This window comes from Macrobrachium rosenbergii, chromosome 46, assembly GCF_040412425.1.
Source record: "Macrobrachium rosenbergii isolate ZJJX-2024 chromosome 46, ASM4041242v1, whole genome shotgun sequence".
Classification (NCBI taxonomy): Eukaryota; Metazoa; Arthropoda; class Malacostraca; order Decapoda; family Palaemonidae; genus Macrobrachium; species Macrobrachium rosenbergii.
In genome coordinates this window covers 16,100,949-16,127,104 of record NC_089786.1, presented here as the reverse complement: position 1 = coordinate 16,127,104, position 26,156 = coordinate 16,100,949, and the positions used below count along the sequence as shown (strand labels likewise).

The 26,156-nt window shown below is 35.2% G+C and overlaps 1 protein-coding gene across 8 annotated transcripts in view; it reads left to right on the top strand.

The window, feature by feature from the left end:
* Axs (Abnormal X segregation) overlaps nucleotides 1-26,156 on the top strand; it is a 259,532-nt gene that overhangs the window by 197,671 nt on the left and 35,705 nt on the right. For all 8 annotated transcript variants that reach the window (XM_067089603.1, XM_067089601.1, XM_067089598.1 and 5 more), the window contains 3 exons: nucleotides 1,439-1,658; nucleotides 3,886-4,016; nucleotides 5,041-5,130. In XM_067089603.1, the coding sequence (XP_066945704.1) occupies nucleotides 1,439-1,658; nucleotides 3,886-4,016; nucleotides 5,041-5,130 (441 nt within the window). The remainder of the gene's footprint in view (nucleotides 1-1,438; nucleotides 1,659-3,885; nucleotides 4,017-5,040; nucleotides 5,131-26,156) is intronic.

The following is a 26,156-nucleotide window of genomic DNA, read 5'->3' as shown; positions in this document are numbered from 1 at the left end:
AATAATAATAATAATAATAATAATAATAATAATAATAATAATAGTCGTAGTAGTAGTATTTGAAAAACAAGTGCATTCTTACGGAGCAGTCGTAAAAGGCTACGATTCCCCCTATCATGAAGCTCCGTAGGTTCAGTCATCAAAATGGAGAAATTTTAATAACGGTGAAAAGGGCCTAACTGAATATGTATAATTAGTCACACATTAGAGTACATAAATAAGGGCCATCACATATAGAAGCAAGGGTAAAGTAAAAAGTTCTTGAGTGCATGGGGGCTCTGCCCGCGCCTGCGGTAGGAGCCGTTGCAAAGGAAAGTCCCTACTATTACTACTGCTATTACCCCCATGGCACAGAGCTTCTAGGAAACAAAATATCCTTATCAGTTAAAAAAAAAAGTACAATTAAAAGTAGGCGTTATGCTTCGTTCCATTTCCTCATTAGGTGAAATTGTGAGAAGCAAGAGTGAAGAATCTTTTCTCCAAACTGAATCAAGTCAAAGAGGAAGTTAAAAACGTTACCTTGCAGTTAGATGAAGCTCCCACACAAAATTAGAAATGGCGTTGCTCCACCCTTTTGCAGAAGTAAAGTCGTTATATATTCAGCATATCTAATCCGAAGACTGCAAGAAGAATGAAAAGAGAGATAAATTTGTTGTAGCTCACGTGTACAATACGTATGTACATTCTTAATACATATTACAAGTGTGTGTGTATTTTGTGAAGTGTGTATAACCTATGCATGTACAGTAAGCTCAAGGTCTCATAAAATAAGAGTACCCTTCCACAGTGACCTATATTGTCGTAGCATTCTCAACTATGAATGGTTACTCCTGATTTTTTAAAAATCTATACCATATTTTTATGAATTTCTTAAATTATTTTCATATGCCATTTTTCTTGAGTGAAGAGCATTAATTAGCATAGTTACCATCTGTTAAAGTACAGTAATTGAATGTAACATCAGTTAAATAAGTGCAGCAGAATCCTATTCCCAGCCGTAGATAAAAAGCAGACTTCAGTATAATTCCATTCCAGGTAGTTGAGCAGATGCTGCCGTGTTTCCATTACAAAATTAGAGTGAATTTTTATATATTCCAGTTTAGGCAGTAGAATAATCACTGACATATTCTTATTTCAGAATTAGAGGTGTCTCTCAGGCTTTTTCATTCCCAAAAGTACAAAAAACTTTCAAATATTCTCATTTTAAGAGTATAGCATTGTCTGATATGTTTATATTTCTATTAGTATAGCAATTTTTGAAATATTTCACCACCCCACCAGCATTCTCTGGGCTCATTTCCATTCCAGATACAGTACAGCAATCTCTGACACATTTGTATCCCAGCAATAAATCATTATAAAAAGATAAGACAATTTGAATGTTTTCCTTTAAGAAATACTGAGCAGTCATAATCTCTCGACTCATTACCATTTCCAGATGTACTTTGTGACGTGTCCTCTGGTTGGCCTGTGCTTGTTGGGTTCCCTCTGGATGATGGTCATGGCATTTTGGGCTGAAGAGCAGTTGTTGGACTGGAAGAAGCGATACGGATCCATCGCTGGAATATTCATGCATGTGCCCTCTGCATTCTACGCGGCCCTCGTCTGGCTCATGAATTACTACTACAAGAAGCTGGCTACGCGAATGACTGACTGGGGTAGGAACAGAGGAGATTTGACTGCGTATATGTTGATATATCTATTCTTGCGTGTAGAGAGAGGGAGAAGAAATACATGACTCTTTTTTTTTGTAAATATGTGGATCTGATCAGGAGAGCTGCAGAGTACAGAATTTTGTCTATACATTTATGTAGATAAAGTGAGTTTTAGTTACAGTTAGATTCAGCTGGATTTTTGCATGCATGGCTGTTTTACCTGCTGGGGAACAGGTAATGTCCCAAATTGGTGTTATTCCCAAATTGGTGTTAATTCAGTTTTATACTTGATACCTACCATTTAGGTGGCGCACTCTTGCTTCTTTTAGCGAAATTTCTTAGCCCGTGTCTGTGTTGGGGTTACGACAGCCAGTTGGAGGCATTATCTTCCTGATGGATGAAATTCCAGTGCTTTGAAAAACAACAAGTATTTTTAAACTTTCAAGATGGCGTTGCGTAACCAGATGAATAGAACAGCCTTGAAAAAATGCCAATAGCTCAATCGAGTATATTTCACAGACGGGTTCGAGACATGTCTCCTCTTGAGGATAGCTGATATTCATTTTTTGTACACCGAAGAGGACCCGCGATATGTCGAAATTATCTCTGAATCAAAGTCAGTTCATCAGACTCAGAGCCTTTTTGTACCCAAAGGAAATTCATAATAAGAGTTTTTTTAATCTTCTGTGACAAAATTGGTTGTCCTTGTCTAACAATACTGGCAACCCTTACATTGGCGTCTATAGTACAAGGGGATAAAAAAAATCATTCACGTAGAGGCTGATGGGACTGGCAACGTTTTGCCTTTTACCTAACAAAGGCCGGAAGGCAACAACAATTAGGAAGGACGTGGAAGTATGGAGGTTTGACCCAGCAGGTAGCAATATAAAAGTAGTAATAATGATGTTGATAAGACAAACCGCATTGTGTTCTAGATGAGATGAACGCCTACCGTGCCCTTAGAGATACTAAGCTCTCCAGATTCTTCAGGGAAATTATTAACCCAAACTAAACCTTTAGATGATGGAAAGCCAAATACTTAACCATGGCGACCCACACCGAGGATTAATAACCCCCCACTGAGCAGCTGATGGGCAGCATAACTGCATCAGACCTTATTAGTCAGGTAGTCTAAGATCAAGCAGGAACGTGATACGAATAATCTGTCCTCGTGCGATGAAGACAGTATAGTCCTCGTAAAGCTTAGGGATTTTAAGTATACTTTTGACAATGTGCAAGATTTACACAGAAGACAAGGGTCCGAGTGTATCCTCATCCTTAAAGAACTTGTTCGTTCTTCCAAGCCTTCAAGTTCGTTCTTCCAAGACTTCAGTATTGATGATGATAGTACTGAGGAAGCAAAGGCAGTTGTCTCTAGTGTCTGGCACATCAAAAGTTAACTGGTAAATCGAACAGCTTATTTCTTTATGATTTATCCTCTACGTCAATTATATCTCAGTTGATTTTGGTTTGTTCATTTTAGATTGAAAAGGGTTTCATCTTTAACACAAGCGATTTTATCTCTCTCTCTCTCTCTCTCTCTCTCTCTCTCTCTCTCTCTCTCTCTCTCTCTCTCTCTCTCTCTCTCTCCATTCTGTAAATGAGCTTGTGTGTGGAATTATTTTATGTATATTATGTCATTATTGTCATTATCAGTATTTTTGTTATGTACAAAAATTCCAGTCAGCGTGATTTAGCAGAGTCAGATCTTACGCAATATCCTGATCATTTTACTGTTGATGTAATTCTTCGGACGAAATATTTCTATAGCATGTGGATAAATCTTTGGCAAATCGAACTTAAATGTTTGACGTGGTCATAAATATCCATATTGAGTATTTATGACCTACTCTCCAACTATAGTTCAGCATTTGAGGTCATCTTTACATTAATCGTTGCCGAAGTTTTGCTCAATATTTTGGCCAATTTTTACCAAACTATTGACTACTTATCACTTCTTGTTTTTTTTTTTCTGTGGAAAATCTCCTTATGCCGCTTATTTGATACAGATTGGGCACTGGTGCATAGTGCCCGATCTGTACCAGATGAGCAGGACTACATTTACCCAATGTCTGTCTGTATGGTAACAAAATATCTCAAGAACGGACGATCAAGTTTGAGTGAAACTTGAAGAAAATCCTCTGCGGATGGCGCCCTGCAAGTCATTAAAATTTCTTTGGCTGCACGCCACGAAATTGAACGATTTTCCTTTGTTTCTCTTTTCTCATAGAAAATCACCGCACGCAGTATGAGTATGATTGGCACCGCGTCAGCAAACTGGTAGTTTTCGAGTTTGTTAATAATTTCTCGTCTCTCTTCTACATTGCTTTCTATATCCAGGACATGGACATGCTGTGCTCGGTAAGAATGAATTTGTCGTATTTTAGTTCTTTTATATATATATATATATATATATATATATATATATATATATATATATATATATATATATATATATATATATATATATATATATATATATATATATATATATATATATATATATATATATATATAATACAAAATTTATGAAGACAAAATCACGAAGGAAGAGAAACAATGGAGTGCTGCTGCAAGGCCTTTCGACTTATAGTCCTTTACTTGGCAGAGTCTGCTAAGTAAAGGACTGTAAGTCGAAAGGCCTTGCAACACTCCATTGTTTCTCTTTCCTTCGCGGATTTTCTCTTTATTTATATATTCATCACGTTCCATATTTTCGTGATTCAGTTATACATATATATATAAAATCATATATATATATATATAATATTATGTATATATAATATATATATGTATATATATTATGGCTGATGCTGGCCTTATTAAAAATCTGCCATCAATTAACAAGACACAAAAATATTTGCTTTTTTTCATATTGCTCATCATTCTACTTACTTATTGATATATTATTCTCCCGTTCCCTTGGTAATGTTTAATTTTATATAGCTCCTCATTCTCTGCATTTATTAAGATATAATTTATATAACCACAATACCATCTTAATTTCTCGAAGTCTCCACATTTTTGGATACGCTTGTCACTATGAAGCTTGAGATCCAAGAATATGAAGCAATTCTTACACCGTAGAATGATTCGAACCCTCATCCGGAGTATCAGAACAAGGTCGCGTTACCGACTTGACCACGACAAGGATCACTACGGCCTAAAATCATTGCATTTGGATCTGAGGCTTTGTGGTGACGATCGCATCTAAAAAAGTGAGAAGAATTCGAGAAGTTGAGAGGGCATTGTGGCCATAACAACTGCATGCGCATCTGGTAAAAAGTGACTGGTAGATTCTGTAGATTTGTTAGTATATTATTCTGGTAGATTCTGTAGATTTATTAGTATATTATTCACTTATGTTTATCCTTTTCCTGTGCAGCAAGTGGCAACCATGCTGATCGTTACGCAGATGATCAACCACTTCCAGGAAGCTCTTTTGCCCTACGTGGTCAAGAAGACCTACAATCAGGTAAAGCAAAGTAAAGGTCGTCTCTCTCTCTCTCTCTCTCTCTCTCTCTCTCTCTCTCTCTCTCTCTCTCCTCCGTCCTACAAGCACAGCTGCTCCCTCAGTTACTTGTCTTTTTTTCAACATTGCTCTTTCTGCCTGTCTGCTACGTCCAGTGTCTTCTTGCATCTCTCTCTCTCTCTCTCTCTCTCTCTCTCTCTCTCTCTCTCTCTCTCTCTCTCTCTCTCTCTCAATTTTGTCATTAAGTTTTTTTATATTTGTTGATAATCATAAGGATCCTTCTTTAATGTGATTAAATGCAGGTAAGTTTCCGTTACATTTCTATGTTCTCTCTCTCTCTCTCTCTCTCTCTCTCTCTCTCTCTCTCTCTCTCTCTCTCTCTCTCTCTCTCTCTCTCTCTCTCTCTCAATTTTGTCATTAAGTTTTTTATATTTATTGATAATTATAAGGATCCTGCTTTAATGTGATTAAATGCAGGTAAGTTTCCGTTACATTTTTATGTTCTCTCTCTCTCTCTCTCTCTCTCTCTCTCTCTCTCATTAAGCATTCGATATACTTTTTATTTTTATGGATAATTATAATGATTCTGCTTTAATGTGATTAAATGCAGGTAAGTTTCCGTTACGTGTTTATTCTCTCTCTCTCTCTCTCTCTCTCTCTCTCTCTCTCTCTCTCTCTCTCTCTCTCTCTCTCTCAATTTTATCATTAAGCATTCGATCATGTTTTTTTTATATTGGTAATTATAAAGATTTTGCTTTAGTGTGGTTAAATTCAGGTAAGTTTCCTTTTACGTGTTTATTCTCTCTCTCTCTCTCTCTCTCTCTCTCTCTCTCTCTCTCTCTCTAGCAGTCCGTCCTAGTTTTATCCCGTTATCAGTCGACGTATCTTTCCGTTGTCTCTTTCCTGCTAATGCTCTTATCTGCTTGGGTACGTTTTGAGTTCTATTTTCGTGTGTTATGTTATCCGTATCATATGAACTTGTATTTTTATCCTAGTGGATGCATTACACGATTTTAATGGCGGGCTGTCGCGTCCGCGGCGTTTTATCGCCGTTTATTTGTTGTCCTTCTGTATTTGTTATCGTTGTTAATGTAACTTATATTTTTCTCTTCGGATTTTGTTTTGCTGTTGTTCTTTCGTCTGTTTATCTTTGTTACTGATGTTTTTCTCGTTGCTGGATGGAGGTGGGGCATCCGCCAGTGTTAGCTTGTTTCAGCCTAAGGAAGACTCGACGAGGTTTGGGTTTAGTGTCTGATCAGAGCTTAATCTTGTAGAGTCGCATGATATATATATATATATATATATATATATATATATATATATATATATATATATATATATATATATATATATACTGTATACGTATACACACACATATATATATACTGTATATTATATTTTGGTTTTAAATCGCGTATGAATCAAGTATCAAGCTACGAGCTCACATTAACTTAGGAATAACATTCACCTAAAAGTAATATACGTATATATCTCATATATATATATATGTATGTGTGTGTATGTATGTATGTATGTACGTATGTATGTATATATGTATGTATGTATATATGTATGTATGTATATATGTATGTATATGTATATATATATATATATATATATATATATATAGACCCTGGACAGGATTCGAACATATGTTTATAGATATATATATATATATATATAGTTGTTTATATATATATATATATATATATATAGGTTTAGACCCTGACAGCCCTTCTCGTGAACATATGGGTTTTGTGTTTGATGCGGAGCTGGTAGCGACTTATCCATTAAGCCGTCAAGAGAGGCAAAGTTGTTTATGACTGTGCACAGCACAGTCCTGTCGAATTTAGGTTTTGTGCTCTGAATCGGAATCAGCCCTTCTCCACCGTGTTAGCTGAGTACTAAGTTTGTAACGAGTGGTCATTTACGACAGGTTCTAATTCTGGCGAAGCTGGGAGATGCTCTGATCATATCTGAATCCTTTTTTGTGTAAGTTATTCATACGGTTAAATGATTTGGTTATTAAGGGGTATTTATGGCTAATGTTTGAGTGTGTGTGTGTCTCTCTCTCTCTCTCTCTCTCTCTCTCTCTCTCTCTCTCTCTCTCTCATATCCTCCCTTCCTTCCCTCCAGGGATCGATCCGAGAACTCTTGCAGGTGAGGAGAGGATGGGTGTGTATGTGTGCGTGTTTGCTTGTAGTTTTACTGTTTGAAATCAACCTTGTTTTATTTTATGTTCCACATTTCATTTAAAACTTTCCGTTTTTTATCTTATCTTTGTCTTTGCTTATTTTTTGTAAGTATTGTTGTCATTTTCCTTTCATTTGCTTTGTTGCATTTCTCTCTAGTCTCTCGCTCGAGACAAAACAGAATTACTTGCGTATTTCTGTTGTGTCTTGCGTGCCTGCCTCTCTGCGACACCCTAACGCTTAAGCACGTTCTCTCTCTCTCTCTCTCTCTCTCTCTCTCTCTCTCTCTCTTATAAAATTCGTCCGTGGACTTAAACTCATCATCTACCTCTGAACGTCTTTAATTACTCTCTCTCTCTCTCTCTCTCTCTCTCTCTCTCGTGCCTGCTTCTCTGTAACACCCAAACGCTTAAGCACGTTCCTCTCTCTCTCTCTCTCTCTCTCTCTCTCTCTCTCTCTCTCTCTCTCTCTCTCTCTCTCTTCAGTTCTCTCTCTCTCTCTCTCTCTCTCTCTCTCTCTCTCTCTCTCTCTTATAAAATTCGTGGATATAAACATCATCTATCATCTACCTCTCTCTCTCTCTCTCTCTCTCTCTCTCTCTCTCTCTCTCTCTCTCTCTCTCTCCCCAACCTTGCCGGGGAAGAGGAGGGCCTGATCCAATCCACCCTGACCACCAGTACCACCTCTCATGTGGTCAGCGTCTTCGAATATCGGCACAGTTTTCCTCATTGTTCGTATTATTACCATATTCGTCGAAAAACCAGATCGGCATGCGCTCTCTCTCTCTCTCTCTCTCTCTCTCTCTCTCTCTCTCTCTCTCTCTCTCTCTCTCTCGGCAGAAAGTATCGGTAAGCAGGTACATAAAGCATCGGCTGCTAAGGGTTAGGTTTGGTTTGATGTTACAACCGGGATTTGTGGATTATTCTCGTTTCTTTTTTGTTTTATTGCTGTTAATTTGGTTGCCATATCTGCACGCTGTCAAATAGTATTTTGTATGTTTTTTAGTTGCTTTTTGTCTGTTGTTTGTTGCTTCTTTTTTTAAATGATGGCCATTTAAGCCTGACCTACACTTGCGATTACTCATTACGAATGTTGAGAATTGACAGTCATAATTATTATAAATGATGATGAAGCACAAAGAACCCTCTGAAGAAAGACTATGGTGATTGTTGTTCTAGTACTTATGTTGTACTGCTATTGTGGTTTTGTAGTTGCACAGTTATGGATTCGTTGTGTCTTTATTAGGATCACTGTTGTTGAGAAACTTTTAGTACCTATAGGAGATAGAAAACAACTTGTTGTTTCTCACGCCACAGTGAGAAAAACAAAAGCCTTTTGTCATTGGTATTTTTATCAGGTTTGATGCTGTTGTTCTCATAAAACAAAAATTCTGTCAGAGGTTAAACAAGGAATATTTATTTTGGATGAGCATATGTTATACTTTAAAAATTAAGATAATAATAATAATCTTACATGCATACTCACATACTCTTACGTAAAATGTAAATGAGTAACTAACCATAAGTATTACAAATCTTACATCCAGTCATTCACACATACTTTCATAAGGACACTATAATCGTTGTTATCATTCGTCCATGAATCAGTCCACTAAACCAGATGATTATTATTATTATTATTATTGTTATTATTATTATTATTATGAAGAAGAAGAAATTAATGAGAAGCTATTTGAATTTATGTGGAAATTCACAACCACGTTAAAAATACTTTTGGATAATGAAAAGACACATTTTTGAAGATTACAGTCTAAGTTGCACAACACATTCGTGTGAGATAGAACAGTTTTCTGTGCAAGATCACATTTATGATAGCACAGCCTGCTTAAATAACATAGAACATTGTATAACATTCGCCTAAAGGTCATTCTTTCTTTGTTACCACTGCTGTTATGTAACTTGTATATTTCCAACTCTTTACGCACACACACACACACACACTTATATATATATTATATACACAGTATATATATATATATATATATATATATATATATATATATATATATATATACATATATATATATATATATATATATATATATATATATATATATATATATATATATATATATATATATATATATATATATATGTATGTGTGTGTGTGTTCTTTATTAGTTTCTGGAAATGAGGTTGCTAACCTATACCCTTCTCCATGCTTAACTTAGAGCAGTACCATTGTCAGCCTACTAATGATCTAATTTAATCCCTAGACCATCAGTGGCCAAATGAATTTTAGCAGGATGTGCCCATATCGTCACCTGAATCCTACACTTGAGTTTATAAACCAAAAAATAAGAATATAGCTTTATTTCCTAAAACAATAATAAAACCAGTGGAAGCAGATACCCAAAACATCAAAGAAATAGTAGAGGAACAAACCTCTAATATTTCTTTGATGTTTTATTGCTAATGAAGCGAGTATGCTACCGATCGCATCACAAGGTTTTATATATATATATATATATATATATATATATATATATATATATATATATATATATATATATATATATATATTTATATATATATATATATATATATATATATATATATATATATATATATATATGTGTGTGTGTGTATATATATACATATATATACATACATACACGTTTTCTCCTAACAGAGGTAGCTTTAGCGCTTTAGCGAAGTTACAGTACAACCAACTGCCACATTCCCTCTTTAACTGCAGAATTGTGTAGAATATATATATATATATATATATATATATATATATATATATATATATATATATATATATATATATATATATATATATATATATATATATACATATATATGCATACACGTTTCCTCCTAACAGAGGTAGCTTTAGAGAAATTACAGTAACACTATCCTACCACATTCCTTCTTTATCTGCAGAATCGTGTAGAGAACTTCCCCGTCTTTAGATGCTTCATTCAAGCACGGAGAAGGCTCATCAGTAGCGTTTTGAGCCCCCTTGCTCAAACTGAACCTTCACCTGTCTTCCATAGACGCTGCTCCCTAAATTTTAAGCCCCTTCTCCAACAACTCAAGCATTGAGTTGTTGACTTCCGCTAACATTTAATCATCTTCCCCTACTAACATATTCAAGCACTTTCACTCGTTTCTGAATTCTTCTCCCCCCCCCACAAGTCATTACTATATTATTTGTAAATATCAGCCATTAGATACTCCGTTGGCAACTCATTTTCCAATCTAGCAGTTGTGAAGCTACAAATAATTTCTCTTCCTTGTTGGACTCCCTCATCAGTCCGTCTGTCAATAAACTGAATCTCCGTGGAGTCGTAAGATTACACCTTGTCTCAGACCCTCATTTACACCAAACCAGCCACTCTTCTCCCTAAGTAACCTAATGCGCTGTCATATATATATATATATATATATATATATATATATATATATATATATATATATATATATATATATATATATATATATATATGTGTGTGTGTGTGTGTGTGTGTGTGTGTGTGTGTGTGTGTGTGTGTGTGTACAGTATATATGTATAGTATAAATATAAATATAAATATATATATATATATATATATATATATATATATATATATATATATATATATATATATATATATATATTGTATATATGTATGTGTGTTTAAGAACTTTTACCACATCACTGGGACACTGTTTATTCACAAACATTAAGCAACAATTGTCGTTTAATATCCAAGTCGCTCAGCCTCGGAAATAGTATCACATTTGATAAGTAGTTTGCCACATGTAAATATATATGTGTGTGTATGTATGTGTTTGTGTTTTTGTGTGTATGTGTAGATTTGATTCCTTCAGACTTTCGATATTTGTATTACCGTAAGTTTTGAATTTTTTTCCCTCAGTAATAAACGCTCAGTCTTAAAATTTTATATCGGAAATCTTTGCATCCAAATAAGAATACGTAAGCATTTTTTTTCATGGGAGACTATCATGAGCCGTGTTGCATTCCTCGAATCGCATGAGTTAAACAGCGAAATTTACATAGCTTAATTTATTTTTCCTATTTTTTCCGGACTTCAGAGCAGTATGTTGGCCATTGGGATTTTGAATTAAGAAGGAAACACACTCAAAAAAAAAAAAAAAAAAAAATAGCCGGACTCATAGATGAAGAATGGGGTGGAGTTTGGTCCATCAGGTTTGTGGGAGGGGACGAGCAATGTCTTCTACCTGCTGACTTGCTCTGTCAGTCGCACAAGGAAACCTTGAGTTAGGTCAGGACGGCCAGAGGCGGACTTAAATACGTGCAGTTTTTATTGACAGAAGGGTTTTATTGCTAATATCCTTCTGCAAAACTTTGTCTCTCGCCTCGACTCGGCCCTAATTACTCCGTTGCTTTTGGGTTGTGTTTACCTTTTTCCAGGACCCTTTTCCTCTTCATTTTGGGTCGGTTTTCCTGGTTTTTCTGCCCCTGTCTGGCATTTAGCGGCTTTTTTTTTTTTTTCTTTTTGTGTCTCTGTGTTTTTGTTGTGGCCGGTGTTTATTGTGTTCTATTTTTAGGGGCTTCCTATCTTATGGCTTTGTTTATCATTAACATTATTCCCAAAGAACAATGTTGAATGTATATTATTGGGAAAGCTAATCTACTTTTATTTATTTATTTACGTATTTATGTGTTCAGTTTCATATCTGTGCATTATTTATTTTATGTATTTGTTTTCCCTTTTTGAAGTATTTCCAATGACATTAAATAAGACGAGAGAGAGAGAGAGAGAGAGAGAGAGAGAGAGAGAGAGAGAGAGAGAGAGAGAGACATAAATAAAACGTTGTATCCTGCATTTCGCTATGAGGTCCAAAGTCTCTCTCTCTCTCTCTCTCTCTCTCTCTCTCTCTCTCTCTCTCTCTCTCTCTCTCCGTTGAACTGTTGCCTGCTGACATTTATAACCACTGATAGCTGATAAGACTTATGACTGCCTTGCATGCGTTGCTTCAGCCTGTGTACATGCAGGTACGCCTATTTATATTAAAGGCACAATGATTATGAGACTTGCCAACGCGAGCCACACGTCGGTTTGCCGCGCCGCGCTTTTGTAAAGTCCAATAACTTACCTGATCAGCGCCTGGATAGGTGACCGGCCATGAATGCTGAGCACCTGCGGCATTTATGGATATATATGTATGTGTGTATGTATATATACATATACGCGTGAAGGTCTTGTGCTTAAGATGGAAGAACAATATTTCTTGGAGTCAAAACATCTAAGAAGAAAATATGAATTTAAAATAATTTATATGTGTACATATATATATATATATACATACATACATACATACATACATATATATACATATATATATTATACATGTTTTTACATAGCTATACACACACATATACATACATATATATATACATATATATATATATATATATATATATATATATATATATATATATATATATATATATATATATATATATATAATGTACACATACATATGTACATACATATCATATACTCACACATTCATCTATGTGTGTGTTTCTGTATGTATCGCGTTTGAACGTTTGATTTGTGTACTCATACAAATGGTATTGGCAAGAAATATAAAGTAGTAGTTATACCACGGATAGATATTTCATATTTGCACTTACGTACATTATTTTTCATTCTCTCTTAGAGACGACGCACTTTTAGCAAGAGGTCAGTCTTATCTCTCTGAGAGAGAGAGAGAGAGAGAGAGAGAGAGAGAGAGAGAGAGAGAGAGAGAGAGAGAGAGAGAGAGAGAGAGAGAGAGACTGGATGATGGAGTACTGGGTTAGCGTTTATATTTGTGAAACGGCCAAATGAGGAAAATTCTTCGCTTAATCTTGGACAGTCTTTTTTCGTTTTATCTCACTTTTTTCTTTTCTAAAGTTTCATAAAACCCTCTCGATACGGTAGGTGAATCGACGTTGGATTTCATTATTATTATTATTATTATTATTACAATTATTATTATTATTATTATTATTATTATTATTATTATTATTATTATTATTATTATTATTATTATTATTATTATTATTCAGAAAATGAACCCTATTCATATGGAACAAGCCCACAGGGGGGCCAATAACTTGAAATTCAAGCACCCAAAGCATATGGTTATTATTATTATTATTATTATTATTCAGAAAATGAACCCTGTTCATATGGAACAAGCCCACAGGGGGGCCATTACCTTGAAATTCAAGCACCCAAAGCATATGGTGCTTAGTAGGAAGAAGAGAAGGTAAAGGAAAATACAGAAAGAGATCTCACTTATTAAAAGGAAACAATAAATCAATGCATTCATAAATAGATAAATATGTATTAAAATAAAAGGAGAATAGCATCAGGGCAGTAATGCATCGCATCTTTGCTTGAACTTTTGAACATGCTTGCTAAAGGGCTTGATCGGTGAGTTGAGCAACATCGGGTCTGATCAGTTCCTGGATCGGTTATCAGCCAAGAAGCCTAGACAACGGTGCACACAGGCTCCTCATCCGAATAACCAGGGAAGCATGAGAAGCAAGTTAGGTCATCGTTATTTTCTTTCTTTTATTTGTTATGAATTGAGGAACTGGTTTTTGGTAGATGTAAAGGGGGAGAATGTTAGTTCAGAGTCTGGAGTAAGCTGTAGTGGGCCTGGATGAGACGTGAGAAGCGCGATTAATTTTATTTATTTATTTGAATTTTTTTATTGCTAAGAATTCAGGAAATACAAGCAAAGCCTTTTGAGCAGACGACGGGGAAAAACTAATTTTTCTGAGTCGTTCGGCCAGACCTGTCAGAGTGGACCAATAAATTTATGTGCATGAGTGCAGGATCTCAGATTGAGTTATTATCGCTTAACGACCCATTTATCTTGCTGGAATTCCTTTTGCGAATGTAAATTTAGGCCTTGAGAGGAAATTCAAGTTATTGTTGAAAAATAAAAATTAATTGAACAGCACCGAAATTAGTGTAGTAGCCTACTGTACTTCTTATAACACGCACGCTCACACAAACACATTATATATATGTATATATATATTTATATATATGTGTATGTATAAATATGTACTGTATATATATATATGTGTGTGTGCGCGCGCGTGTAAAATTGAAACAAATGGTATGAATCCTGACTGGTTTCGTCTTACTGAAGCATCGTCAAGAAGACTAGCGCATAGTAACAGAAATCTACATCAAAAATGCTAGGGGGGGGGAACAATTCAAACGAACTTGTAGATGATTAAAACTGCTAACAACAAAGAGAGGGAAGATTATTTGCAACTTTTATGACAAATAGCATAGAATGTGAACATCAATTCCCGTGTAAGTTTATGTGGAAAGTCATGTGACAAATTCTACGTTGGTTAGAATGGACAGTGGTGATGAACAACATAAAATCATACAAGATAGTCACAGGATACCGTGTAGTTTCATTTTACGTTATAGAAAAAATCGTGCTAAGAATATGTTTCTTAACGTAAAACGCATAAACTTGATCCATTTATTATGTTTGTGTTAACCTTACAGGTTTTCAAGTTTAGTTTGTAAGATCCGAATGTCAGCAAAACGATATGGCTATCAAATTTCTGTGCAGGAAAATCACGGGTGTGAGATCAGCCGTCCCACAAAAAAACAAAGATCTGTAATTGGCATATTCACCTTCTGCTCTTAAATGGATTACTACTTCTCTTTTCTTGCTGTTAATAGTTTTCAACCATGTGTAGATTTGTTTTTACTGTTTGTAACCCTAGTGTACACCATTGTAAATTATTGTTAGTTTCGTAATACCAGTCCTTTTGAAGAAGCATAAGTAAAAGTCAAACCTTGACATGTCATACGTAGACCAAGAAAAAGTTTAAGACAGAACAGATAGAGGCAGTGACGGGGGCCAGTGAGGATGAGGTACTGAGAGCAATTAAAAACTTGATGATGGATGTAAAGGGTGTTTTAGAGTCTCTTGGTGGGAGAGTGACTTGTTTGGTGTGAAAGTACGGCAAAGATAAATGGAATGATGCGAGAACTCAGAGATAGAACAGTAGTGAATTGTTTGTGGAATGGCTGATGTGTCCATAATGATTCCATAAAGAAGTTTGCAAGTATTTCTGGGATGATAAAGATGAGAGTAGGTTTATGAGGGTCAGTGGAACACATGAAGATGGCCTTATGAATGCTGGTATGGATGGGTTGTTAGGAAGCCTTGGTTCCTATCGATATTTGAGGAAAAAGATGTCAGATATGGGTAGGATGGAACAAAATAAGTCACAAAGTTGACAAAGAAGGGTAGCGGAAGTAGTGAAAAGATAGGGAGGAATTGGAGAGTCTGTGGAAACTAAATTTACATAGAATGTATGACTTGTGGATGTTGAATAGAAATGAAAGACTAATGACTGACGCTATAAGAATGGATTGTTGTCAGTATATGTAACATAATGAGAATTGAAAGGGTAAGAAAAGTAGAGATACATAGATGGTCCGATTATGTGTAAAGAATGAAGGATGCTTATGCTAGTGAAAAGAATGTACAGTTCACAAGTATTGTGAAGATGGATAAGACGACGAAGGCTTAGAAAATTTTGAATAGATGTCGTATAGGAGGTACTGGAAAGGAGGTACTTTACCATCTGGAAGCGAGAGGGCGCCTGGAAGATAGAGAAGAATGCGAGGTACGTAAGAAATTTGACGCGCTTTCGATGACACGTACGGAGACGTATTAACCAAATAATGTCGAAGTTTTCTGCACATGTGTTCATCCATTATTCAGCGGCCAGGTATTAATGTGGTATTAATCATTATCTTGGCTTTTCTTTGGAGCAGCCCCAGCCCGGCCCTAGGGAGCGCCATTTAAGTTAAAGTATACCTTAGTTAAACCAGACCACTGAGCTGATTAACAGCTCTCCTAGGGCTGGCCCGAAGGATTAGATTTATTTTACGTGGCTAAGAACCAATTGGTTACCTAGCAACGGGATCTACAGCTTACTGTGGAATCCGAACCACATTATAGCGAGAAATGAATTTCTATCACCAGAAATAAATTAGATTCCTCTAATTCTTCAGTGGCCGGTCGGAGAATCGAACGCGGGAAAATGGCTGGGGATCCTAATGCCCCGTTTCTCAAGGCAGATGAGCTCCAAGTGAAGGGTTTTGAATCTCTTATGAGTAAAACCTGCTCTGGATTAGAGAATGGGTCCTACACGACTTGCATACATCATACGATTCAGTATACTGAGGATTCCGACTTCATTGGTATCAAGAGGTACAGCCCGGTCATTCTGCTCTACAGTAGAACCTCGATTTTTTGGGGTTCAAATATGATTTCCTTCAAGGCAGAGCCACCGGCCACTTCAGAGCTCTAGCACACGGACAAGTATCCAGAAATCATACAGTTTTTCACACAAAGAGCTTCAGCAAGAGTTGGAACATATATTCACCCCAGTAGGAGATGGAATACACAAGGGAACCAGGACCAGACGGCGAGCCCCCAAACACTCGAGAGCTTCCAACAAAACCCAAGTAACATTCCGTTAAGTTCCTGAGGCCCCGCATGTTATTTTCATTCGTGGATATATAAGCTTTTAAGAATTATGAACACAGTTATTATGTGAATATTTTGTACTTTGTGTTGCAATGGGAATTCTTAGCTGATTTTCATGTACGCACATTGTTGCTAAAGCTTTGCACCGAAAAAGTGGTTCATCCTTTAATCCCTCCACCAATCACTGCTCAGGTCTGAAGGTCGCTTACGCATTTTTCAGTCCTTATGTATTTTTCAGTCCTGACGATGAAACAAAAACTTACAAACCAGATTGCGAGAATGAGAAACAGCTGGCGTGACAAGGCCCAGGGAATTTTTCATAGTAAAACTGATTTATGAGAATCATAAAAATTTAAGTCAAAGCCGAAGCTGTTGGCAGTTTAGATCCCTCATCTAGTCCCCCAAAATGAAACAAAGCTTTGATTGGATAGAAATGACGCACTGAATTCTAAGGCAGCGATATATACGCCTCCTTGGAAAAAGAAGGTTAAATTTCTAAGGTTAGAGTGAAGCTTAGAGGAATATCCTTATTATTGTTATTAATGAGCTTAACAAGCCGCCACCAAAGAGACTGGATTATTATTATTATTATTATTATTATTATTATTATTATTATTATTATTATTATTAGTTATTATTAAATTATTATTATGCAAAACCTCCTTTGTTTATGGAAAGAAAAAATGTCATAAACCTTATTTGTTTATTATTATTATTATTATTATTATTATTATTATTATTATTATTATTATTATTCAATATGAACGGACAGCCATATGGAAAGGAACAAAAATGTCATTAAACTTCTTCTTTTTATTATTATTATTATTATTATTATTATTATTATTATTATTATTATTATTATTATTATGCAATATGAGCGGACAGTCATACGGAAAGCAATAAAAATATCCTTTACCTCCCTCGGAGAATTCAGCCAATTAGGAAAATAAAAGGAGACTGACCCACGAAAAGACAGCTTTGACGAGCGAACGACGGACAGTAACAAAGTCAGAAGCATATAAAAATTAAATTTGATTAAATTATACAGTAATGGGTTATAATTAAAAACTCCTAATTGTTTCTGCAGAAGTTTTTTTTTATCCAGGAACTATGACTTCTATTTGAATTTTTTTTCATTCTAGAATATGTCTTTCAACTCCATTTATCTTCTGTCTCCTTAATTGACTTTAGCACAAGCAAGTTTTTGTTTATAAAGCTGAGTAAGAGGAAAAAAGTGGCCAGCATCCACCACATTATATACTCCTCATTTTGGAGAAGTCACGACGCAAGCGAACAAAATTCCTGTGGCATTTTCCTTACCTAAATGTACAAGATATATAATATATATATATATATATATATATATATATATATATATATATATATATATATATATATATATATATATATATATATATATATACATATACTGCGTCTCATCCTACGGGGATTTTACCTGAAGGTTAAAGTTGTCAGTATCGTGGAATGGTTCACTTTTTAGGTAAACAAATTTTAATGGACGGCTGGAACTTATTTTCACTTTTTCTCTTGTCATTATCAGTTCCCAATGGACTGATGTTTAGACACATTGCCATCATTGCTTCCTAGTAAAAGATTTCATTTATCATTATAGAAAATTGTATAAGGAGATGTTTTGAAGAACCTTCTCACTGTGAAGAAAACTTGCCGGAACTGTGCTCCTTGCAAGGACGGTCAAGTCCCACTGAAAGAGAAGACGCTGTGAAGACCCGCGCACCCTCACAGAAGCAGACCTAACCTGGCCCTCAAGGAATCCTCTCAAGATCTCTTACTTTTCACATCGAAACCCGAAACTCTGACAGATCTGATTGGTTCAGTTACTGGATTCTTCGAATGTCGTGAAGGTTAAAAGAATAGAAGGTAAAATGCGAAGGATATGGAGGATAGTGACCTTGCAAGTACTGAGGTGAGCATAGCTTGCCTTCTACCGTGTTCGCAGTTATTACCAAATACACATTCATTGCCTCAGGCGAGGTTAAGTGAGATGGACCATCTGTAAATTACAGGAAATGCCTCTGCAGGAGGTCATTACGGCTGGGTGATTATTCTGAAGGAATACCGTCATGGTACCTGGTGTCTGCGCAATAGTTGGCGCGAAGCGATAAATTAAATGAGACGAATGTTGCAACGGACTAAGTTATTTTCTTCCCCGTATGCATTGAGATTTTGGTTGATGCATTTTCGTAATGTGGCGTTGCAATTGCTGTGGTCATCAGTGAGGAACCATCATTTTAATAGCCTTTGCATCGCCTCGTTTGCCTTAATTCGAGATTTAATCATTCCGTTTCCGGAGGCAGAGGGAATGGACATTCACTGCCATGCAATATGAGGAGTAGAATTCTCTGAGGACCCGATTGTTCCTCTGTCTCGCCCCGCTGATGTCGAGTGAGAAGGAATTCGGTTGTCTCAGCAACGGAACAATGGAAATGTTGCAGCGCTGGACCAACTGCAGGTTAATTTCGGGCGTTTTCTTTAGGTTTCAGGTTCCTGGTGGTTTCCGAAGTCCCAGCTTACAGGCCGTAGGCGCTCTTGCGGTGGGGGTCGGTCGTGGCAGTGTGAGAGGGAGGGGGAAGAGAGGGAGAGAGGGAGGGAGGGAGGGACTTATTGAACGTTACTTGTAGCGGTAGGTGGTCATCGACTATTCTGAGGTCACAGCTAATGTTGCAATTTACAATGGACGACCAATACCCGTCGGAGATCGTCAGGATAACGGATGACAAGGCGAATGGACCTCACGCTGTGCATGCAGATGCCATCGCTTCTATATTAAGTAAATGTTACGGGTGCGCGCACATCCATGCAAAATTTTAGAAGATGGTAACGCACAGACACCATTACATGAATAATGGGCACATTAGTTTGGTCGTCGTACATGAGAATTTGAAAATTGCCTGCTGTCGAGTTAATGGGTTTTTGCAATTTTTTTCCCCCGACACATTGTTTGCATTTCATTGAGGGGAAGATTTCGAAAACCTGATGAAGTTCGGTCGTTGTCGTAAATGATCGTAATAAATCCTCGTGTTGTTTCTGTGTTGCAAGTTTCCGTTTCTGCTTTATGGCTTCCTGTTTCTCCTTTGAGCCATGAATGAGGGGATCCTTTCTATAGGTATACGTTTCTCACTACTACTACAACTACCGCTCGTAAGTATAATAATACTAATGATAAAGAAGTAATTTAATGTATGATTTCTGATTTTCGCGAAATAATTCTCTGCGGAGTTTTAACATGCTCTCTCTCTCTCTCTCTCTCTCTCTCTCTCTCTCTCTCTCTCTCTCTCTCTCTCTCTCTCTCTCTCTCTCTCTTACAGTTATAGTTTATCTGGTATAAGTGGCTGTATTGTATATCATAATCCAAGACTTCAGGCATATGACCAGCTCTCTCTCTCTCTCTCTCTCTCTCTCTCTCTCTCTCTCTCTCTCTCTCTCTCTCTCTCTGTTATAGTTATAGTTTATCTGGTATAAGTGGTTGTATTGTATATCATAATCCAAGATTTCAGGCACATGACTAGCTTTCTCTCTCTCTCTCTCTCTCTCTCTCTCTCTCTCTCTCTCTCTCTCTCTCTCTCTCTCTCTCTCTCTCTCTCTCGTTACTTGTACTGATAGCATCTAGATTTTTATGTACGAAATTGGTGAATCGTTTTCACAAGCAATGGCGACAATTGGCAGAACAAAGAGGATTTGACGCCTCTTATATTTCGAAGCGTTTTTTTTTCTTAGAGCTGTTTCATAGCATTTCCCATTTTTTTTTTTTTTTTAGTTTTTTCCATATTCGGTTTTATATCTTGAATGTATTTGTTTTTCAGGAATTTTGATATCTCTTGGCCCTACTTTGTACCCTCTCTAAAGTATTTTTCGTCTTTTGAATCTAGTCTTCTTTTTTTCAAAGGATTTATATATTTTTTTAGTGTTCTCTCATTTTATTTTTCGTATTTTGAATTTGCTGTTTCTTTTTTATCATTCTGGTTTTGTTTATTTCCTTTCTAGCATATTTTTCTTCTTGTGAATTCAGTCATTTTATTTTCAAGATGTCTGGTGACTTGATTATTTCCAAAATTATTTTCGTTAAATCTGCAGTTTAATTTTTCATTTGCCAAGTATTTTATCCTCGATTTTAGCTTTTTCTAAATACTTTTCATCTGAGGGTTAATTTTTCTTTCTCTGCGTAGCTTTATTTCTTGGACTGAGATTTTTGTTGTTGTTTTTTGAAGTCTTTTTTTTTATCTCTTTAATTTTTACAAGATACTTTTTGCCACTCGAATTTATTCTTGTATACTGGTTTTTCAAAGTATTTATATTGCTTCAGTTTAGTAGTTTTCTTCTCTTGAATTAAGTTTTTCCTCTCTTGAATTAAGTTTTTCCTCACTTGAATTAAGTTTTCCTCTCTTGAATTAAATTTTTCTCACTTGGATTAAGTTTTTCCTCTCTTGAATGAAGTTTTTCCTCCCTTGAATTAAGTTTTTTCTCTCTTGAATTAAGTTTTTCCTCACTTGAATTAATTTTTTCCTCTTGAATTAAGTTTTTTTTCTCACTTGAATTAAGTTTTTCTCACTTGAATTAAGTTTTTTCTCCCTGGAATTAAGTTTTTTCTCTCTTGAATTAAGTTTTTCCTCCCTGAATTAATTTTTTCCTCTCTTGAATTAAATTTTCCTCACTTGAATTAAGTTTTTCCTCTTGAATTAAGTTTTTCCTCTCTTGAATTAAGTTTTTCGAAGGAAAAGAGAGACACCGAGACGAATCATTTATGGTAACCGATTTAAGACTTCGCAGAAATGACAGGCTAAAATACTCGGGAAACGCAGAGGAAAGCTAAAAAAAAAAATCCGTATTCTGAAAGATACTATTACTATTATTAATATTTTCATTAATAATGGTGGCTGCAGTAGATGCTGAGTGTCGGGAGGGTCTTCTGTAGTACTTGGTTGTTTCTGATTAAAAAAAAATATCCTGAGTAAAGCGGTACCGAGCAGTATGTAAAGTGGCAAAAAACAACGGAGCGAGGGCGTGATGTTATCGAAGAAGTGAGAGAGTTATGTGGAAGACTTTGCGTACAGGTAGGTAGACTTACGGGCGGTAACCAAAGAGCCTACAGTTGAAATCACGAGAGAGAGAGAGAGAGAGAGAGAGAGAGAGAGAGAGAGAGAGAGAGAGGATAATGTCAGGTTCTCCCGACCCACCTGACTAGACGGGTTCATATACCAGGAAAACTCAGTTGAAAGCCGTGGTTATTTTTTTTTTTTTCACTCATTGTTTACCTCCAGTCTGGCGTACCTCAGGGCCGAGTGTGTCTCTCTTTCTTTCGTTCATTCTTCCTTTGTGCCAATTACGAAGAAACTCATTTAATGGAGATGAGATTTTAAGTGGCTATAAGGAAACGATCCGAATTCTGATGATAGTGCAGGGAACTAGTTTGCTGGTAGCGAATCATGGCTTGTATGGTGAAGATGACTCCTTGATGATAGTGATGGTGGTCAACGGGTTTTGAAGACGACGATGATGATGATGTTGATGATGACTTCTTGATGCTAATAGCTTCAAGAGAAATTACTTTTAGGGAATATAGTGATGAGACTGCCTAGTGATAGTGACCGAGTCACGAAATTTGACGATGGTGATGAAGACGATAATACCAAGAACCGAAATAAATTGTATTTAGACGTTCTTTTTGAATATCACCGAGGTGTTACGATAAATATGTAACTAATGTGGTCACATCTATGTATTTTTGAAAGTGTCACTTAATGGTATGCAGAAAGATAAGTGAAGAAAATAAAGTAAATATTTGATGCTATGGTGCAAGTGAATTTGCAAGTGATCTCCATATAATGAATATATAATCTCCGCCATTAAAAATGGTATTTAAAGACAGGTAAATGATTAATATTGAAGTTATTTCTTATATGCTGCAATCAGTGTGATGTTTTCTGTCCTTTATAAGCTGGCAACAATTAATAATCCATTATTTCTCTAAATATTGGCTGTAATTATGGCTGTAATTTTATGGTAATTCATTAGTCTGTCACAGTCGTTATTAAGTTATGATAGCAATTCATTCGACGCTACAGTTTATCGCTGCGATATCTATCTATCTATCTATCTATCTATATATATATATGTATATTTATATATATATACTGTATATTTTATATATATATATATATATATATATATATATATATATATATATATATATATATATATATATATATATATATATATTTATGTCGTCTCATGAACATTTGTATTGTCGTTGTCAGACAGCGTACTTAATCCAAAGACAATCCACTGTCCTAATTTATGCGCAATGCATTGCCAGTGGTAATAAAATCATGTATCTGCAATCTGTTGCTGTTGTCTCTAGATAAGAGAATATAGCTTAAGGTAATACTTTCAACAGAAATTACTTTTAGAAATATAGTGATGAGATATATATATATATAGTGATATGAATCACGAAATTTGATATATTTATATATATATATATATATATATATATATATATATATATATATATATATATATAGGAGAATTGAGATATATATGATATATAAATGTATGGTCAAATGGGTTTCATGTGGAAAGAATTCAGTCAGAGGTTGAGAGAAGAGAGTAAGATTCAGCCTAGGTCACTATTAATATATATTTCCTGGTGAAAGTAATTTCTCTTATTTATTACCATCAAAAATCATCATCAACATCACCATCATCGTCGTCCTCAAAACCATACTGACCACAATCACTAAATCATCATACTGTTATCTTCACCATACAAGACTTTTTTTTTGATTCACTACCAACTTATGTTTAAAAATAGTTAAACACTTGCACTATCATCAGAATTCAGGATCATGTATTTTCCTTATTTATATATATAAATATATATATATATATATATATATATATATATATATATATATATATATATATATATATATATATATATATATATATATATATAAGATCATGAAAAAATGTATATATATGTATATCTGTAAGATCCTGCAGACACATATATCCATATCCTTACATCAGAAATAGTGTTTAAATATGAATTGAATTATGTAATTAAAAATAAGTTTGCGTAATCCTTGTCGACAAGCGTACAAAAAATGTCTTGCTTATGTGCTACAGCTATAAAGCTGTAAATGTGTACACTCAGCTACGCAGTACGTATATATTTACATATATTTAATGTGTATGTGTGTGTGCATGGGTGTATGCATTTATTTATGTGTGTAGTAAATATTTCCAGTATATTTTATTGATTTTAGTCACTGTTACTAATAGTAAATATTTGCTAAAGGCCCTAATACCATCAAGAAAACCTCCTTCGTCGTCCAAACAATCAATCCCTTTATAACCATACAAGCCATGATTTCCAACCCTTTATAGATACTCCTATCCTCCTTCCTCTTAACATCCTGAATTTTACTCTCTTCTCTCCAACCTCTCGTCATGCATTCTTTCCACATGATATATATAACCCATCTCAAAATATATATATAGGTTCCATGAAAAAAATGTATATATCCTAAGATCCTTCACCATTTTATCACATCAGCGTGTTTAAATATATTGAATTCTCCATTAAAAATAACATTACACACACACAAAAACACATATAAATATAAATACATCGGATATAAAGTATGTATATATTTACATATATTTAATACATATGCATTTATTTATGTGTGTAGTAAATATATATATTTTATTATATATATATATATATATATCCAAAATATACCTTTATATATATATATATATATATATATCTGTGTGTGTGTGTGTATTTTATCACATATATATTATATATAAATATATATATATATATATATATATATATATATATATATATATGTGTGTGTGTGTGTGTGTGTGTGTGTGTGTGTGTGTGTGTGTGTGCGTGTGTGTGTGCGCGCGTGTGTTCTTGTGTGTGTCCTTAGGATACTTTCTCTTATCCAAAGACAAGAACAACAGATTGCGGATAACTGATTTTATTACCACTGGCACTGCATTGCGCGTAAATTAGGGCAAAGGATTGTCTTTGGATTAAGCTCGCTGTCTGACAACGACAGCACTGAGACGACATAGATAATGGTCCTGCTGGGTGGCGCAGTGGTAATAAAATCAGTTATCTGCTATCTGTTGTTCTTGTCTTTGGAGAAGAGAAAATAGTTTAGGACACACACACAGACACACACATATATAAATATATATATATATATATATATATATATATATATATATATATATATATATATATATGTGTGTGTGTGTGTGTGTGTGTGTGTGTGTGTGTGTGTGTGTGTGTGTGTGTGTGTGTAGTGTAAGAAGAATGGAGAGGGTAAGGACTTTGATGTGATAAAATGATGAAAGGATGGAACCTTAGGATTTTGAGATGGGTTGGTCATGTGGAAAGAATGCATGACGATAGGTTGGAGAGAAGAGAGTAAAATTCAGGATATTAGAGGAAGGAGGATAAGAGACTCTATAAAGGGTTGGATAGCTTGGGTGAAGGATGTTTTGGGCATTAGGGCCTTCATACCCACGAAGTGCAAGGGTACGTGCTAGATGAGGATGAATTGTGCAGTGTGTTTAAGGGTTTGACGCGCTGCTGATTTCCCATTTCAGTTTTCTGTTAAAGAAAACTATTGAGATGGCTTTTTGTCTGTCCGTCCGCCCTCAGATCTTAAAAACTACTGAGGCTTGAGGGCTGCAAATTGGTATGTTGACAATCCACCCTCCAATCATCAAACTTACCAAATTGCAGCCGTCTAGCCTCAGTAGTTTTTATTTTATTTAAGGTTAAATTTAGCCATGACCGTGCGTTTGGCACCGCTATAGATACCAACTACATAGGCCACCACCGGGCTGTGGCAGAAAGTTCCATGGGCCGCGGCTGAGAGTTTCATGGGCCGTGACTGAGAGTTTCACACAGCATTATAGGCTGTACAGAAAACTCGATTGCGCTGAAGAAACTTTGGCGCATTTTTTTACTTGTTTATGTTTGTGTTTGAAATAGGTAAATCAGGCTCGTATGTGACCGTGACTGTCGTGCTGATTCTATATATATATATATATATATATATATATATATATATATATATATATATATATATATATATATATATATATATATATATATATATATACACATATATATACATATGTATGTTTATACAGGATACATTTATATATATAAATACATATATATACATATGTATGTTTATATATATACATTTATATATATGTTTATACATAT